A 20,531-nucleotide genomic window follows, 5' to 3' on the forward strand; every position below is an offset into this window, starting at 1 on the left:
GATTTATGCTACTGCAGAATTACCAACTTGACAAAGCAGGGCTGTTTGAGGACCGCAGGTGTTCAAGGACTCAACGTCCCGGAGGTCTCAAATGCAGATTTGTTTGGGAATATGCATGACTCAAGCGCAACATCAGTTTCAATGAGACAGCTCTTTAATGGGCTATTGTTTGCTTATTATTATATTAGGGCTCCTTTACTTGGTTGAAATAAACATAACAACAACTGGAAAAGATTTAAGCTTCATTATCGGAGTTATTGGTAAATATGTGCCACCCACTCAGTTTGAGTGTTAGGTACACAACACATGAATGAGCCCATACAGTAGCAACATGTTGCTGGATCATTGAAAGGATTGTTAAAATTAAATTCAATCAAAATGTTTACATTCTGATCACTAAAAATGTTCATTGATCCTAATTTGGAGTTTGGAAGTAATGTAACACAAGCTAAGGAGGTTAGACCTAAAAGAGATTAAGAAAATACTTTTTGAGAATTTACACGGACTGGTTTTGAAAGTAAAACATGGAATGATGTAGAACTGAAATAGCAAAGCATGACACTTCAGAGCGTTTCCTTCAGAGGCTACAATTTGGCATTATTCACTGAGTTTATAACTGGTTTGTGAGCTTTAAAACAAAAGGCATGTAATAATATGAATATACACTCAACTGTGGGTTGAATTTGCTCAGTTATATGATAATAATCGACTGTAGTTGCACAGAAAGTTTAATTAAGATAGAGAGTGGGGGGTAGAGAGCAGATAAGGCCTTACCAGCAGCTTCCCCGCAAACAGAAGAGTTAGAATGGTCCAGATTCTGGATGAGTTTCCTGTAGAGAAAAAAGGAAGAAAAATTAACAGAATAAAATTGTTGCCCAAGGAGCAAAGAGCCTTTGCATCAAGTTACTGTTACTCATAAATGTGAGTAAGTAGAGAGAAATCGTTCAACAACATTGATGTAAAAAGAGATTTCAGATTCAGTTGATTCATACAGCACATGGCTAATTGGTCTTTTTTTTTTTGTTAACTGGAAATACACAGCATGTATTAAACCCAGAGGAATTTTAGATAAAACAATTAACAAAAAATGGTTACGTCCATTTATATTGATCATCATGCTCTTCTTTGAACTATCTTCTTTGTAGTTAAAGTTTAATTTTTCATCACAGACCCAAGGCTTATTCGTCAGAGCATATCCTCTGACGGTCTTAATACAGTGTTTTTAAAACTACTAATTAATTCCTTTCATCTTTTTTTCCCTTCGGCTCATATAAAAACAGCCAATAGCGCTCCAGCAGCGACATCGTCTCTAAACTTACCCAGTTGTGATGTTGTATCCAGGCGGGATGGCGATGCACCTCCTCCGGGACTTGTTCCATCCACAGTACGGATCCCGGGAAAGGATACACTCCCTGCATGTGTTGCCATAGCGACCGCAGTCAGCCAGTTGCAATCGCTGGATCTCCATGGCTGTACCAACATATAGATGTCCCTGAGGAAGAATTGATGCAGTATGGTGTGTGAATTATGGAGCCAATAAGAACATTGACATTACTAGAATATATCAAACTGAGTTGTTTCATCGTTTAAAAAAAAAAAATGGAATCTCGAAGAATTTTATGCTACAGTAAAGTTTACAGAGTTCTTTTTGAGCAGTGTTTTTGAAAAATAATGGCAGTAGATGATGGCCAATCAGTCACTTTATTCTGCACCGTTGTCATACTGTTTTATTTCAGTTAAATCAGTCTTTATTATGTAAATGAACCAGTGGTATCTAAGCTCAATATTTGTGAGTACATTTTACAGTTCTGCTAATTATCACTTTATATTAGCCTTTGATACATTGAGTCTTTTTCAAAAGCTGATGAAAATACACATGAGCTATTATTTCATTCATACTTAGACTTTATATCAATTAAATATATGTTTTTATTCCTATTTTATGTTTACTCATAACATAACTAAGATGACCAGGTCAGTACAATTTTTCTTATTTAGTTTATGAACATTTATGTCTTAGAACTGACATTATATATGTATAAGCAGCACCGCCCTACACTCGGCAACACAGACTGTTTGTGACACTTTAGCAACTATGTAACAACAGTAAGACTTTCAAAAGTTTAATGAAAATGTAAATCGTTTCAAGCATGCTTTACAGTCAAATTCTTGCCAATTGCTAAAATTACAAAATAATTTTTTTTTACTAAGCTGTTAACATAATAGCCTGTCTGAAGTGTTACATTATAATTTATTATCACTGTGTTTCTGAATAGGGCCCTGCAGCCTTTTCTTGCACTGTATCATGTATCATGTATGAATTATTTATCATGAAACCCTGAAAACAGCTGGAATCGCCCTTTACCACACATTTTAACATCATCACTCATACCTTTTGGGAGTCGATGGCCATGTTTAGAACAGGTCCTTCATTGTGAAACAGAGAGTACTGAGATATGATGAAGACCTCCTCGCTGGTATGAAGAACTTTCAGAACTTTGCCTTGATCTGCAGAAATAAAGAGGATTTCTTTTAAATAGAGTGTAAAACTGAGCGTAGCGATAGTACAACAATACAGGGGAAGAAATCCGCTACAAAGGTAGCTTATGGAGGAGAATAGATTGAGTGTTGTACAATTTGAAATGAAAATTAAATCACATTAAAATAAATTAAAAAGACTGTATTTATTCCAGAGGGAAATCATATTATTTTAAGCTAAATTCAGCAGCAAGACAGAATTTTTTTAAATCAGTCACAAAGATTTGTGTTTACCTCTTGCCACAAGTTATACTTTCAGTATCTAGAAGTTTTATTATATATGCTGCCAAGGGCTATATTGGCCGCTGCAAACCCTGAACTTATCAAGACGTTACCCAGAGGAGCTGTATATAAGAATTTTTAATACAATGGGGGATCAAACCATCTTAAACTTAGATTTACATTCAATTTTTGTCAATCTTGGTAATGAGCAATAAACATTTTCAGTCAGTGGACGCATAGAGCAAACACACAAGTTTGGCCATCAATTTAAAAAAAACAAAACATCTATAACAGCAAAACATTGTTTGAGCTACCAGCAGGGAATAGGACTGAACCCATGAGGGGGGTTTGGACCCAATGAGACACATGAAAGCAGGAGTGAAACTGAGACTGAGATAGAGCTCATGTCATCCTCCCAAACTGCTGAGGTAATTATTTATTTTATTTCTTAGTTTTACTGTAGAGCTGCGTGCAACACATTTATGCTGATCCTCTTTCTCTCTCTTTAGCAAATGTCTCCCACACTCTTATCTCTTATGCTGCATTGACCCCTCCCCTCCATGTGCACAGTTGCTCTGAATCAATATGTGTGGAAGTAAGGCTTGTTGAGTTACGCTGTTGCCTCTTGATCACTTTTGTTGCAACATTCAAGCCGTCTTTGACACTTTAAGAAACTTTTTTACCGAGTGAAACAACTTGTAAAAAAAATATATACCGTCAATTTCAGGCTGTCCAAGCTTGCACTATGCAAGGCGAGCTCCAAATATGGAAATAGACAATTTTACAAAGCAGAATTTTCTAGGACTCTAGACTCTAGAAAGAGTCTTGCAGCTAAGAAGGAATGTGAAGGAGACAGGAAGAAATAAGGCATTATGGTGCTGATGTCATAATGTAATTTATGTATAGATGTGGCTAAGAAGCAGATTGTTGCAGACACATACCCAGTGACAGCACAATCAAATTCTATATCATGATCAAGATAGGGATTGATCAATAAATAAAACAGCACATGCCCAGCCCGAGTTCAAAACCACACATTAAAGAACCAATGTTATGCTCATTTACAGGTACGAGCTGTGCATGATTTACTGTTGGAATAAAATCAATGAATAAAACATTTTTCATATGTACATAGCTGCAGCTCCTCTGGCCACCTGCTGTTTTAAATCTTCTGCTTTAGGTCTTGTTTGTTTTTTAACCCCACTCTCAAATTAAAGGCCCGTTCTGCTCTGATTGGTCAGCTAATTGGTAAAAATTTATGGAGTGTGACCAGAGCTCTTGTTCTTTTTTTTTTATGGTCTTGTAATTAATTTGGGGGAAAAAATTTATTTCAAAAGCTGTGTTTCAAGCAGCTCAGGATCAGTGGCTACTGTGGGAGAAAACTACTCCTTTTTGGATAGATTTTGAATCTTTGCAGAGACTTTACATGCACAAAAAGCAACATTACACAATGACATCCATGGGAAACCCAAAAAGTGTCATGTGACCTTTTCAAGCAGATTTTACCCTACCAGTCCCCTTGTACAAAGTGTGGCTAATGTTAAAAAGAACCCACGTTTTTCAGATATTCTTAAGTGAACAATTTAGTAATATTTCTATGTGTACCTGACATGAAGTCAGAGGAATAAAAATATTCAAGGTCAAAGAAGAAGGATCTTTTGTACAAAGATGATTAATTGGAGAAACAACCTGCAAGATTTGGGAAATTTAGTCAGCACTTCAAGAAACTGCCAGAGAGAAGGTTGTTTATGAGCAGATTAAGAAAGTTACTCCTCATGAATAAATTGTTTTGTGCACAAACAATCATACAGACATTGTTAGGCTTTGTGGTTCTTCCAACTTTGGATTTGATTTCCTTGTCTTGGTTTTTCTGTGTTTGGTTTAATTCTGTTTTCTTGTTTGTGTTCTTAGTATTTTGAGTTATTGGTTTGCATTAGGATTTATTCTCTGTTTATTTTAGTCTGTTCTTGGTTTGCCTTTTTTGTTGTTCTTGCTTTTGTTTTGTATCCTCACATCCTCACCAGTAGTTGTGAGGATGTGAGCTGCTCCTCAGCTCCACGCTCACCTTTTGTCAATCTGTCACAGCTGCAGTCACTTACTCATCAGTTCCCCACAGTATTTATCCTCCTTGGTTTGTCTCAGTCATTGTCTGATCCTCACTGTTCCTCTCAGCTTTGATCACAGTTGTCATGCCGTTTCCTGCTTATAGGTTACTTCGTCTGATTTGTTCAGTTATTTTGTTTTTTTGTTTTTCCCAGTTTAGTTCATGGTTTCTTGGCTCTGCTGCGTTCTTGGTTTGTCCAATAATAGATTGTCACTCGCCATCTGTCTGCCGGTGGACTGCTGTGGCCCGTACTGCATTTACCACAACCTTTTCCACCACATCGTAACAGGAATATAGTTTCTGAGTTCAGGAAAAACTATGGATTCACAGAGTGTGGGCACAAAAGAAGGCAGTCAACTTTGTAATGTATACATATCCAAGAATGTATGATTTTCCCAAACCGATAGTTTTAAGCAACTTTCAAATGTATAAAAATGCTTCTGGAAGCAGGAGTAAAGCCTAAACAAACTCAAAACTCCAACAGTTCCCAAACATCTCATTTATTTCACCCCTGCATTTACTTCTGTTTCCTCTCTAATACATAGCCAGAAGGAAAAAGTGACTACTGGCCATAATCACAGCATCGCTTTTATGAGACAATTAATCTTTGTTTTCTACACACATCATTGCTTTTCAGTGCTTCAAAATTGAGGATTTCTCACAGTCACAAGACCACGGGCATGTTAATATCTGCTCTAATTGTTTTTTTTTTAGTTTAGTTTTTCTGTTCACTGGGTTGAGGTTCACTGGGTAGTAATAAATAAATACTAAGACTTCCTGAATTTGGTGCTGTAATTTGGCACATGATTGTTCAGCTTTACTCTGTTAGTCATTGTTGCGTGCAGCAGCAGTTTGAAAGTTGATGAGTCATTTTTCTAGCTGCGAGCCATCACTTTGTTTTGGACAATGGGCTGTTACAGCACTAGACAGAGAAGTGCTTCACTCAGACTGTTTACAGTCTCGTGCTGCTTTCTAAATGTCTTTATTTCCTTTTATGTTTTGGTGCTGACTGTTTCATTGCAGCCAAAGCCAAATAAAAATCTCTAAATGATAATAACTTGATGATAACTTGTCAGACCGAATGATTCCCTGCAGAAAGATATTCTAACTTGTTTCATCTTGTGTCACATCAAAGATTGTTTTACAGTCCCCACAATGAAAATGTGATTATAAAAGTACATTTTTATCTCACATCTTCATTTTTCTGAATACTCCCTGTCTGTGAAGCACCTTCTCGTTTATAATTAGACAAGTTCCTGCTGTCACTTGGACTTCTTTTGTCCTCACACTGCCTTGTCTTCTTTTTCATAAATTCCAAACCCTGTTGTCAAGGAAAAAAAAAATCCCCATTCTATCTAGTTTATTCTGATGTGATTCTTTGATCTAAGCTGCAGCTATTTCCAGCTCATTTATCAAAATAGTGTATCAGCACAAAGAAAGCAGCTGTGGGGAAATGGTGACAGTGCTGAACTCATGCGACATCTGCTGAGTGAATCTGTTTTTGCTTATATTTAAGCAGATAGGGACAAAACAATATTTTCCCTTCCTCATGGCCGCTCTACAGTTACACATACTCTTTATCAAGAAGTTTTAATTGTGGGAGAGAAAGCCAACAGCCAATAAGTACATTCTTCCAGCTTTAATTGACTTGTTTTGCCAACCAGATCTGTATTACTCCTCTCTGCAATGATTTTCTCCTCCAATTCAAAGTTTCCTCAGTCGGGTGGCACTTTCGTCTGCCTCTAACCTTTTAAGCGCTGCCACTTTGAGTGCCACACTGTGTGTAAAGAGAATGATTTAGATTTCAAACATAAAGTCAACTTGAAACAAACCTCCCGCTTGGGATAAGCTTTCTGCTTGATCACCTCTGTGACTGAGAGCTCTGTTGAGCTCTTTGGGATATATATTATTTCCATCCGCTTGTTGACATTGTTCCAACTTACTCTGCAAGTCCAGTATTATAGAACTTTTTTAACACAAATAAACAAGTTGTCTACTTGACCGAAACTTCAAATTTTGATCTTATTTAAATTGCTGATACTATAGTCTTTTCCAAACATACATGTTATTAAAAAAAACAAAAAAACATTAATAATGTACATAAAAAAAACAGATGTTGCTGAATTGTCAGGCATATATGTCTTTCCTACTGAAAGGATTCCTCTGTCTTGCTCTCAGTACTCAAACAGTGGGCAACTTTAAAAGGAATCTGTTTGCTTCGGTCGAGGTTCTGCATAAAGTGCTTTTGGATGAGCCAACAAATGCTCCAGAATCAATAAAGTCTTGTGTCTTTGATCTTAAATGCAATAAATGCAGTCCTCACTCTTAGCTCTTTTTTCAGCTATAGCTACATCCAAGCACAGATGTGCTGTTTGGAAAGATTATTCATAAATGTAACATGATGCCCCCGTAACATTGTCAAACATAAGGGGAAAGCCATAAAAGGATACAACGACTCAAATCAATACAGAATATTACAAGTCTGCTATAGAGATGTTGTGAGCTCACTTTTCCACTACCTCTGACTTTTGTTTTCCATATTATTTGTAATCTTCAGTAGCATCACTTGTGTATATTTGCCAGAGTTCCTGCAGGCCATTCTGGAGCCACAGAAGCTCTTATACATTTATTTTCCACAGTAACACTCCCCAAGACCCATCAACAGATGTGTAAAAGGTTTACCTTCTCCCATTTAAGTTAAACCAAGAAGACCCACAAAACTCTGTTACATATAAAACACATTATAATCCTCATACAAAGATTATATTATTTCCCTGAGGGATGATTTTTTTTTCTGTTTCTTTTCATTTTATTTCATTTCTTAAAAAACAATAATTGACTGAGAAAATGAACAGAGAAATGATATAATCACAACCGGAATGCCACAAAATAATCCGTTCTTATATTGAGGGTTTTTGATCAGCACCAGCTCTTTATCAGACAAATATTCAAGGAACAAAAGCTTGATTTGAGTTTTATCCGAAATAAACTATAGCCGCCTTTTAGTGAACTGTGCCATAAACTGTGTCTCCTCTGTCGAATCAATTACACCACTTTAAACCTTTGATAAAAAGTAGACTTGTAGCTGCTCTCTGAAAATATAAATGTTTGTCATGTTATCAATGTGAAAAATGTTGAAGTAGCTCGTTATAAAGTGCATCACTAAAGTTCTACTATTCGCAGGCTGGTGATTTCAAGACAGAGAGATTCCCTTTGTCAAATACTGCTGCATTCTGTCAGCATAAGCCTCACAGGGGGGTCCCACTGAGACTTGTTAGGGGGTTTAAAACTCAAAGTATTCCGAGTAGTATTTTTACTTATTAGGAGATGGCTGCACCCTGTCTGTTTGTTCAAGTCGACATTGTTAAATTAGTTCCTTTTGCCTCCAAATGCATCAATTTGCCAGACAACTGTGACTTGAATAAACAAAATCTCAAAAGCCTTTGTGAATACAGAATTAGATGGCCGAACACTGAATAAAGGACATTTTCTACTTTGGTAGCAGCCCCCATCAAGGTGTCCTTTTTCTTTGTAACAAGAGTCTAACGTCTGTGCTTTAGCCTTTCAGTGATGAAAGACTAAAAGCCACCAACTGTGACCAGCTGAATATGTAGCAAGAATACAATTATAGGTTTGTAAGAGTGCATAGAAAAGAAAGAGTAAAACACTCTTTTTGTTGAATCCTGTGTAAAGACAACTAACAGCATTGTGCAAAAAATGTATCCTGCATCATCCAGTTTATTAGATTCACATTTGCTCGGGTTATTTAGATGCAATATGAAAAAGACTCAATATGTCGTTGTTTATAAAAGAAAAACCTTTCACCGTTCATTGCCCGCTATTGCTGTTTAAGTTGTATAGCAGTTATGCCAGTTGGTTCCCTCCCTGAAAGACTTCAGTCTCTGCAAATTAAAGTGGGATAAATATGACTTTGGTTTGATTCTTTTGTGTTTTTCAATTTGAACGTGAGCGCAGCATAAGAGGTGAAGACAAGACTGAGGACATTACTAAAAATGTACACAAAGATGAAGAAGATCAGAGAGGCGGGAAGTCGAGAGTGGGATAAAGTCTGCAGTGCGCAATAGCTGCCTCAATGCAAGCTCCATCTTCTGGCATCTGCTAATCAGACTAAACTTGAAGTGAGTTGAAGGGGCCAATGACTTTAACGGAGGATTATTTTACTCTTAAGCAAAGGTTCATGGGTTTATTAGATTTAAGCTCAAACTTTTAATATATGATGCAGCTGAGTTATAATTCTTTGCATCTGTCTGAACTTTGACTGTTTTAGTTTTAATCAAAGTTTTAATTAAACAATCAATGATCAACTGTGAGTGAGAGTGTTAAATATTTTCAGTGTGATGGCAGTTAGAATGCAGCTATTTCACTGCATTCTGCAGACTGCTACGAGATTAGTTAAATCGTCTTCTTCCCTGATGGCACCAGATATATCAAATGAAGTGAGGAAATGGCAAGAGAACAGCCTATGCCCTGGTCTTTAGGATGCTGTCTCTGTCTGTTATCTGGTAAAGTTCTGAAGACTGGCTTTACTTTCCTTCCTTGCTTTCAACTGGAAACTATGACCATAAGAAACACCATGTGGCACCGAATCAATTTCTTTTTCTGCTGGCCTGTAAAAGTTGTTATCATAACTGTAATTATTAAAATGATTATTGTCAAGCTTTGCCATTTTACATCATTATCAACTATATGGTGAACATAAAGTAATGGTGGGAACCGTACAAATTATAAAGAAATTTAAATATTAATGTAATTGTCAGGATTTATTTTAGTACATGAGAGTTAATTAGAATGTAATAAGGTCTGTAAGTCTAATTTGGGTTTCTTTTAAGATCTCTCACTTTGAATTTATTCTCAATGACCGCTTTAGTTTCTTTAATGTACCAGTAATTTGTCTTTTCCACGGGGATATTATAGGAGAAATATTATGCCAGTTTTTCACAAGATGACAATATTTCTCACGGTCTTCCGGAAATCTCTTTGACATCCTTTAGGTCATACATGATAATAATAATATCAATAATAGATTGGGAATACAGCAGCTCTTTTTAACTTCACACCTCTTCTTAAGAGAATCATTTTAGAGATTTTAGAGTGTATAGTTACCCACTCTACTCCACTCTGCCCCTTTCTTTCTCAGGGTCTGCCTCTTACTCTTATGGAGTTAATAGACTTTAAGCTCTGACCACATAACAAACTGAAATCTGGAGAAAAACACTTGACTGGCAATTTTATTCTCAGATACTTCTTTTTCTCGTATCTGCAGTTGGCCCACGGACACCTTGTAGGCTAAGTATGTCTTTTTTAGGCATAGTCTCCTCATGACTTGTTACAGCTTGCACTGCAGAACATAGCAGCTGCCTGGCAGATAAGTGCCCATTTCCACATATCATCTTTCTCTGGCAGAAAAGCACTGGCTGTGCACTGGGAAGTGCTGCCTGCCAGCATTTTTGCAAGAAAACACTTTTTTTTCCCCTTCCTAGCACAACAATATCTTGACATTACCTAACCTCCATCTTTACTTTAACTGCTACCTACGATAAACCAGCTTAACCCCTATGTCCTTTATTGCCCATTTTTCAGTGTACTATTTCTCTATCATAATTTTTCCACTATGAGCACCAAACAATGAAAGCTTGCCCTTGTATTAACAACAGCTGAACCTAACATAACTCAATCTAACAGCGGTATGATAGGGAGAAGTCGGCAGAGTCACCAGTACAATAAATATCACAGTCTTATGCAAGTGGCACTATTGAAACAAGCCCAGCGCCGGCCCATTGAAGGCTAAATAATGGCATTTTCTCAGTTGGACTCTCGTCAGAGGGTTCAGGTAGACTCAGCCCTGCAAAGTTCCCGTGTCACCTGTTCTCACCTGCCGGACAGACTGCAGCTTATTTTCTGTTTGAGCTTGGGCTTGTTAGAACATGCAAATAAGCAAAGCACAACATCTATGCACTAACAGTTACTGAATGGTTATTACTAAGACTGCCCATTTAACTAGGTGGTTCACAGATTAAACAAATATGCAACTGTGTTATTCTTTCATCTTCAACTGAATCCAATCCTCTTTCAATAAAGCTAATCCACAGCAGAACTTAATCTCAGGGCACTTTGCCTTTATTGACTCCCAACAATTCTATTTGAGTGCAACTTTTTGAATGTAACATAATTCTCTGTCACCACAAACAGGTCCAACAGGCTTTGCTTCTCAGCAGACCTCTATCGCTCTTCCACAGCGGACTGAATGTGCTGGTCTGATCTGCATCAGATTTTGAAGGCCAGCAATCTCAGCAGAATAAATTAATCAGCCCAATCGGGAATAATGTGCCAGAGCTCCTTAACAGCAGGCTAATTCAATTCGATGTGCTTAGCTGGACTTGAAGAGGGGCCTTACTGAGGGTGATCTCATCTCCTTCCATCATATTTATTGTTTGAACATTCACATCTACTGATATTTGCTCCCCTAAAATACTCAATGCTTTTAGATTGCACATTAGCTCGCGAATGTTTGTGATATTTATCTGAATTCTCCATCACCAAGGAAGAAAATTCCCTCAGGCCTGCCCAAAATGCATCTTTACCACTACCAGAACGTACAACTACCCAGGAACACCATTACTCATCTTATTGGTTTAGACTGTTTTAATGTAATTTCGTGTCAGGACAAGTTAATGAAGCAGACAGACAGTATTAATTATTTGATAAGGCAGCTTCTCTTTATCATTTGCAACAATATAAGAGCATGTTTGTTATCAATTATAAGGATCGATGAGCTGACTTGGTACAAGCTGTTAATTTTTATAGCCAGTGCCCTGAAGGAAGGTGATGCAACACAAAAAATATTCTGAAAATGAATAAATAAAGAAATCTTCAGTACAACCTGCCCTCCTGGCCTCACTTCTGTGACTCAAAGTGCTCCACTTTCTTTTTAGGCCACCACAGAGACCCATGGCTGTTCATAGCTCTCGTTTTCCCTCTTATTACTGACACAGTTTGTAAAGCCCACAGTGGCAATCTTTTTTAACACCACATTGTTTTCTGTCCACTAAAAAAAACAATCAGCCCAGAAAGGTCTGAGCGACAAACACAGAGCACAGAAAGTGGTGAGAGGGGTGACACTCGCTCATCTTTTGGTGAACTTCAGAGCGATGAGACATGAATACATACAGTGCATGAGCATACGACTTGCGATGGTTGCCATGGTAATGTCCCTGAGGCGCAACACAATTTTAGAGTAACTGCTATGGGCAACCGAGGCGCCTGGGCTTTCATCAAATAGAAACAATTTTGCAAAGGCCACAAGTTGATGAAATTCATTTGTGAGCAGAATGCATTTCGACCTCGTGTCTATTTTCCACATTTTCCACAATTGAGTGCTTGAAATGAGAATTCAAATCTGTCACAGCTATAATCTTATTTTCTGTGTGCATCCTGCTGGATCCAGTGCTCTTTGTTGCACCGTTGCAGCTGGCAATGCCTTAATGTACAGTGTACAGACTCATTTGGTCAGAAAGAAAGAAAGAAACTGGGCATGAGCTACGAATAAAAAAAACAAAAAAAAACAAGCCCTGCTTTCACTTGGTGAAAATTTTCTTGACAACAACACAATTGGAATAATTTATGCAGCGCCACGCTGCTGTGAAATCTCTAAAGCTCACTTGGTTCGACAGCTCATTTACAACTTTGTCCGGTCAAAGCCACCAGCTCTGCTTCCTGCAGCAGCAGGAAGCGGCTTTCAGCAGGACTAAGAAAATAGCTGAGTATTAAAGTGAAACTCGAGTTGTAAAAGAGACAAAATTTTTCCAATCAAGCCTGCGGACACTTGGGTAAAGTAAACAGCTGAAGTTGATTATTGATTATTGTGAGCACCACCCAGCAAAGTGTAAACTATCGTTCAACCTGCTGGATTTGACAGCTTTAATCTTTATGCTAAAAACAATGGAGATTTTAAAATAAAGGTGAAGAAATAGGCATAAAGCATATACTGTTGCTTTAACTTGCAAATATATTAAAACATACTGACCCGTTCCAAGGTACAGGACGCTGTAGTGCTCATCATTGACTGCCAGGACGATGTCCGCCAACGTGTGTGTGATTTGATCATCTGTGGGAAGGTCGAGTGGAGCCACACCGACAGGTCGGATCACATCCTCGATTTCTGGGTGGTATCGAATCACCCCAAGGTTTTTTATGTTGTTTTGACTTTCTGCTGTCGAGGGGTTTTTGCGGGCACACTGAGGGAAGAAGTGGTGCAATGGATTCAGAACAGTTTGGGTCCTTGAATGAGCAAAACAGACTTAGGCAAAAAAAGCACAAAATTGCTTGCGTTTTATGAACTCATGCTTTTCAAAAATAGGCCGATTTGTACATTTGCACTTTTTTTTTTTCTAGCAGCATGACAAACCAGGGGGAAAAAAAAGAGCTTTTCTTACCATCCCAGGGCGGCTGCCAATGAATGGGCTGCTGTAACCTTTTAGTTTAGAGGTGGAGAAGGCTTGATCAATATCTTCAATAGAGTAGGCACAAATCACTGTTTTGCCCCTAAAAAAGGAGGAAAGAAGAGTAAATACATCTAAAAATAGACAAGGCAATAGTTTCTTGTAGCAGCAAACCACATTTCTGTGCTAAGTTGTGGCCTCGAGACAGTAAATATCAACAATCTGAGTCTATCTGTGTTGTTGTAATAATCCAAGTTTACCTTTGAAGCAACTCTTGTTCATGACAGTCACCCTTTCCTGCCTTTAACCTACATTTTTGCTTTTCTTGTACTTCATCCGACTTCTTAGGTTCACAATTGCTTCCATTGATAACTTCAATGATAACAGCTCTTCAGCTTGAACCTTTACTGGATTTATCAGTTAAAGATCATTGATGTTTTCTTATCAGATGCTAATAAATAGATGAAATGTGAGCAAATTTGAGCTCACGTAAGACCTCACTCCACTACAGTGAATCTCACTTTATTTGCATTGAATAAAGCCACACAACAGCACAGCTTTTGCTACGTGGGAAGAACATGAAGAACCAATTCACTATAATCAGTTCAACTTCTGTGAAAGGCTCTGATATGTTACATAGCCAGCTCTCCAGTCTCACAAGCTATGGTGATTAAATCACTTTCCATTCTCAATGGGTGAATAAAATATATAGCCTCTAACAAATCTATACAATCACAGTCAATTCACCTGAAAATGAGTGACAAAGAACAGATTCCTAAATGTAGTTACATATACTGTCTCTATATTTATATTTAGAGAAAAGAGTAAAAGATATATATATTTTTTAAGCCAACAAGGAATAAGACAAAAATTTAAAAAGAAAACATGAGCGTGTATAAGTGTTCATCCCACCGGAGTCTGTACTTTGTGGAAACACACTGAAGACGTACAATGACCTGTAAACTTGCAATGTAAGAGTTTGTTTAAGCTGATATATGCCTAAAAACCTGCATTTGTGTATTGTTGAAAACCTATAACTTTTATTTTTGAACTTGAAATTTGCAAACGTTTTCCAGATCGTTAATTTGATTGTACATTTCTCCTGTACTTTCTTGTTTGTACCTTTGACAAAACATTCTGCCCCTTTAGAGACAAAAATGTATCTTTATGCTCTGGTACAGAAATGTATGCACTGGAAACAGCCATCTGACCTGCAGTCAGTTTAAAATCTCAAGTTGATCTATTATGGTTTGGACTGTAGGAGGAAGCCAGAGTTCGGATCACAAAAAACGGATGTCGCCACATGGGTAACATGAAAACTTCAGACAGGAAGGCCACAGCTGAGGACCAATTTTTGCACCATGCAGTCCACACCTACCCATCAAATATGTGTCCTTGGCTGATGGTTTTGTATTTCCAATATTAAACAAATGTCCAAAGTATTTACCTGAAGGACCATTTCTGTACCTTACAGTATAATCTTTGAGAACTCTAGCTTTGTGTGCAAAAAATTAAACACCTTTGACGATTTCTGAATCCAACCCAAATCTAGTTACGGTCAAATGGAAACTCAACATTATGATTGTTTTTTTTTCAATCCAACAAAACTGCAAAGTTGTGGGGTTTTTTGGGGTGGACTGTTGTGTAGGTACTTTGTAGGTTACTTTTATATTTTTATGAGTGTTTTTATGTATATGTTATCAGTTTGCTTCTCCATAGTTGCATTTCTTCTGTTTTCTGATCCGAACAGACTGAAATTATTTTGTTTTCCTTCAAAAGAAAGTCTACTTCGTCTCAGTGCTCTGGTTGCACATTTACAACTCTTTATCCCAAAAACCCTACTATAGCTTTATTTAGAATTAAGTCAGCAAAGCTGTTGGGGTAGTAAAAGGCTTTATGAGATGTTGCTGCTCACCATGCATTTGAAAAGAGGCCATACATGACCCCGGCTCGCTTGTCCTGAGCTGTCAACACCACCGCCTGCTTCAAGTTGTTGTACTGTTGCTGAGTATTTCCTGCACCACACATTATCCGTGCCTTCATGAAGGTGGTCCAAGATTCACTCAGCAGGGCTCTGATACCCCCCTCATCCACCTGGAAATAATGAAGGAAGACTTTTACGACAAGGTCATAAAGGATCGATGATGTCTTCATTATGGCTTGTGTTCCCTTCCATGACGTGATTCTGTTCCCAAACTCTCTTTCTCTACAATTTTGAAAAATAACAATTTTGCTTGTTATTTTCCAAGTGTGACCTGACAGTTTTACACTCATTCCTAACTGTAGACCGAATTGATTTTACTCTCAGCAACGTTGTATACCAAGACAACAATGGATGGATATATTATTTCTTGAGGAACTGTGTTTTTTCTTGATTCTGTTTGAGGTAATCTAGTCTTAACATGGTTTAGAGTTCTTTTGAATGTATTGGAAAAAAAAAGAGATCTCATGTACCTCCTGAAAAGCAAGCTAAGTGGTGCAAACAAAAATCGTATTTTAGCAAAGTTCCATAAATGCTTTAACCTTTTCTCATTTGATTTTACCTCTTTAATTTGATTGTAATTCAGTGAGAGTCCCTCAGAACACCAGGTAATCAAGAAACAACTGCTTTGACGCTGCTGATTGGAAAGGTTAATTAGAAAAACTAAATAATAAAAAATCCATTGTTCCCAAAGCAGTGTAGCAACACTTGTAAATCTTAGATGAGTTTCAGCTCCTATTCATTCTATTGTATAAAAATGTCTCAAGAGAAGAACACCTTGCGTTGCGTTGTTTCTTCTGAAGGATCCTCTCCTTTAATTCTTGTGATGTTTTTTTTAATAATTTACCATTTGTAAAAAATCTTTAAGCCTTTAAAAATCATTCATGAGAAATAGTCTCAGGAGATCAAAGCAATCTCAAAACTCAAACACTCTTAGTGATTGTAAGTTATATGAGTAATGAAATGTCTTTAAACTAATGTGAATAATTTCAGTTTAGAAATGCCAAAACGTATGGTCATGCTCACCTCATTGGTCATTGAGATGAGCATGATCAGAAACAGTATAAACATTATAAACATTATACTGGTGCTTCAGGCACACTAAACTTCTTCAGTAGCTGTTGCCCAAACTCCACAATTATAGCTTTAGAAGAAGTCATACAGGAAGAATGATACACATAATCAAAATTAACTGCACAGTTTAAACTTTTTAATTAAATTTTTAAGCTGTTTTTTTAGCTTTTGGATTCGGGGAGCCACGACAAGAGCCACTACTATAAAGAAGGCCACAGATGCTTTTAGCAAAACACTGTCTACACTAAATATCACATCGTTTCCCTTTAGCATGAGATAGCTGTTCACTTTTCAGCCAAAGTAAATGCGTATTGTTCCGTGGCAAAGATTAATTTGATCCTACTGCGGATTAGCTGTGACTCAAGATTCTGCCATTCTTATCTCAAAATACCAACTACAAGACATAACATATGAATGAAAAGCCTGGAAAAGCACAAACATTTACTGTCTTTTAAATATTCTCAACAGTGACGCCCAGTGAAAGCTATCCAAAAGCTATCCAACAAACTCCCCTTAAAACATATTTTAGGTTGCATATTCTTCTAAAGAGCAAAACCTACTTCAGGTAAAAGATTCTTAAACCTTTTAGATTGCTCCATATATATATATATATATATATATATATATACGAATATATATATGTATATATAAATATCAATAGAGTTGTGTGCATGTGCAACTTTTACCGTGCAGATCCGGCCTATGCGAGCCCTGAACGGCTCCTCATCCACCCTGGCCGTCTTGTTGAACTCACTGAAGAAGAAATAGATCTCCTCCTTGAACTTTTGTGAGGATGGGATTATAGCTGCTCCAGCAAACTGCGGATCTGGTGATGAGATTCAAATGCATACACTGAGATGATATCATGTTGTTAAGAATGGATCTTACCTCAAAGACCTCTCTTGGGTTATCAAAAGTACTACACTTGCCACACCAGCTAGAATAAATAACAAGGCTAGAAGCCTCATTTCATCCCATAGCTTTAACAGTATTTCTAATACTTTAAATGATGCTGGGAAATCAACAGGAGCATAAACAGCTTATTGAAGTGGAAAGGTTTCTGACAGTAGCTGTGAATACATCCATGTATTTTTTTCCCATTAGAATGGTAGTAGATGATTTAGATGAGAGTACCACCCACCATCTCCATATGCATTAGTCTAAACCTGTATAGATTCTGCATGACTCTCCTCCTACTCACTTAGCAGCCAAATGTTCTCCGTCTTCAGAAGTTTTTGGGGGCCAAATGTACGTCGTATCGAGCCAGCGTTACCGCCCACTGACGACATTGCAGAATACAGACTCCCATCTGAGACAGCCAGAAAGAAACGTGAACAGGAGAAGAGAGGGTAAACAGTGGTTAAAAAAGACAAGGCACACTTGATGGATCGATAAAATGTTGGGCAGGCGAGGAAGAGAGATTGAGGCGACAAGAGAAGGGGATTGAATAACGTTGGGGGGGTGGAGAATATGGAGGAAAAAGCATTGAATACAGAGTGACGAGTGAGAACAGAAATAAGGAGGCCCAGCAGGACAAAGACAGAATATAAAAACAGGGGAGAGAAAAGAGCAAAGGAGACATTAAAGCAGAGTAGGTCACTGCAGCCACTAATCCCCATATTATCAAAACCCCACTTAGGGCTCTGTCTCCATAGCAATGCAGAAGGGGGAGCTTTTGAAATCATGGCAGTAACATCTTAATCAGGACTGATTGTTATTCTAATGCTCACAGTGAATGGTTTGCTCATTGTAACCACAATCGATCCACATGTGTAGGAGCATCCTGCAGCCCAAAAAAGGCCTCTCACTGATTTGAGTGACTGAAGCAACATATCTGCATTAGATGGTTCAAGAAACAAACAATTTGTGCATCCATTTTCATGCACTCTTAATTAGAAACATCTTTATTTAGTTACATGATGCACTGCTCAATAATTACACAATTGAAAGTTCAATTTCCTTTGGAGTGCAGCAAGGTGTTTAAGTCTGTCGTTGATCTTGTTAAGTCAGAGAATGATGCTCCCCAATGCTTGGTTTTTCAAAGCGATGCAAATGGAAAATGTGTTTTATTGGAAGACTTATATTTTACAAAATACAAAACCAGCACAGTGGGTGTAAACAAATCCATCATCACTGTATAGTACAGTATATCATCTATATTTTGAATAATATAAACTATATGATTCTATATTTTCTTTTTATTTCATGTCAATGGACAAAGCCAATCCAAAATATTGTGGATTCAGCTCTCATGATGGTGAACTTATGCTCAGTTAAGCCCCATGAATAAAATCATTAAGCTGTCTTATCACTTATCACTTATAACTGTCCTGTTTTTTTGCTTCTAAAGTTTCCCCTGTTTCCTGGGGATCTAAATACTGTAGGTTACAGAAGGCTCTACACTGATGGATGAGGAAGTTGTGTGTACGGATTCTTTTATCATGAGCTTTTTGACTCAAGTGGTTCAATAAGTGAGGGACTTCATATTGTAAAAAAATCCAAGCCACTTCTGTAAATCAGATAATTGTTTTAGATTTTATTACTTGATAATTTGTGTCATTTACAAGCTTAAAATACAAATTTAAGTTTAAATGAACTCAACACCCTAATTGACTGCTGCTTCTCAATAAAATGGAGCACTATATTCAGTAACAGCAGGCAGTATATTAGATGTGATTTAATGCAGAGTCCATATGCTCCAGAAAACTTTTTTTTTTTTCAATCTGCAGACGGATGTGTCTTATACTGACTCTTTAAAATATTGTGTGGTACTTCAGATAAAAGGGTTTACTCATTTGCATGATATGAATAGAGTATGATTATAAGAGGTAGGTCGCTCCTGGGAGCCTGAAACGCATCAGTGTCACTCTGCTGCTCCTGACACAAATGAGCAAAGTTATTACAAAGAGTTAGAGGTGGCTTTCTCCAGAATAAGCAATCGGACAAAGTGACACCCTTTGACAAGGACTGTAAGAGTTTCAGAGTAGCAATAGTTAGGAATACAGACCATCCAAAACATATATGGAGGTAGTTTGAAAAGAGGTTTTCTTTAGGTTTCTGCTCATTTATCTCAGCCTGTAAAATGTGGTAACTTAAATTGGATTTTAAAGTGCCTTTTAGAACAATGTTGAGTAGAATCAGTAGTGCTACATGAAGAAGGCTATGGTGAGCCATATGGAGAATAGCAATCTACCAACAAAAAAAGCAGAAAATTGCAGGCTTTTTTCGAGGTGAGGCCTCTGTATGGGGACAAATGGAAAGAACAAGGCGGTTTATCAAGATGCATAGCATAGAAATATGTCTCATGGCTGTAGCTGACACTTTCACTGTTACCACAGCAACACATGCATATTAGTTTGTGCCGTCTGCTGTACTGTAATGCAGTGACTTATTAGGAAACGTTGAACAATCCTTGACTTTGACCATACAAAATCCATTTCACTTTAGGTACACTGTGCTGCCAGCAGCTGTGGTTCATCAGCTTCACTGACAACACGTCTGTCAAGGATGTTTCACAGCAGTGGCTTAATTTGCTGATATTAAAGATGATATTCCTCCTCTACCTTCCAACGAAACATACAGTTTTAAATGAATGTGTATACCTTCCCTCTTGTGTTTGTTACCTGCAGGCAAGCTGATGGACCTCTGTGAAGGGTAGGGTGGTGAGATGTCAGAGGGTGATGCTATTTGCCCACCACCTTGGACATCTGTCAGCACTGTGTCATTTACCTGCAAGGGAAAGTTTGTTATATATTTTAATCAGCACTTACTCAATACATTTCAATGTCACTGTGGATGATCATATAGATTACTAAGTGCAATCATTATCTGTGTGACTTAATAACTTTCTGGCCCTATCTTACCAACAGAAGTTAGCAAAGTTAGCAAACAGATAAATGTTGTTGCTAATTGCAATTGATTTGGGATTGTTCAGGGGGAATTAACTTAGAACAGCTGAAGGACAAACACGCATACTAAAAGGAATTTATTTGTCTGAGAAACTTACCAGCATCCAGCATCTGGGACTTCCAGCATTTGTCCCACACGCAATGAAAGAGTCATTTACTCTCTGAAGGACGGTGATGAAATTATCACACTCCAGCTGTTAGAAAAAAGGGACATGAGTGAGACAAAAACAGGGGGAAGAAAGGAA

General features: G+C 37.6%; 1 protein-coding gene across 1 annotated transcript in view; it reads right to left on the minus strand.

Moving 5' to 3' along the window:
* LOC142380353 (semaphorin-7A) overlaps positions 1-20,531 on the minus strand; it is a 38,408-nt gene that overhangs the window by 5,235 nt on the left and 12,642 nt on the right. The window contains exons 4-13 of the mRNA XM_075466141.1: positions 20,385-20,480; positions 20,002-20,107; positions 17,580-17,687; positions 17,065-17,204; positions 15,239-15,417; positions 13,318-13,426; positions 12,909-13,119; positions 2,393-2,508; positions 1,320-1,492; positions 775-830 (exon numbers count right to left, since the gene is read on the minus strand). Coding sequence (XP_075322256.1) covers positions 775-830; positions 1,320-1,492; positions 2,393-2,508; positions 12,909-13,119; positions 13,318-13,426; positions 15,239-15,417; positions 17,065-17,204; positions 17,580-17,687; positions 20,002-20,107; positions 20,385-20,480 — 1,294 coding nt within the window. The remainder of the gene's footprint in view (positions 1-774; positions 831-1,319; positions 1,493-2,392; positions 2,509-12,908; positions 13,120-13,317; positions 13,427-15,238; positions 15,418-17,064; positions 17,205-17,579; positions 17,688-20,001; positions 20,108-20,384; positions 20,481-20,531) is intronic.

Source organism: Odontesthes bonariensis, chromosome 5, assembly GCF_027942865.1.
Source record: "Odontesthes bonariensis isolate fOdoBon6 chromosome 5, fOdoBon6.hap1, whole genome shotgun sequence".
In the NCBI taxonomy this organism is placed as follows: domain Eukaryota; kingdom Metazoa; phylum Chordata; class Actinopteri; order Atheriniformes; family Atherinopsidae; genus Odontesthes; species Odontesthes bonariensis.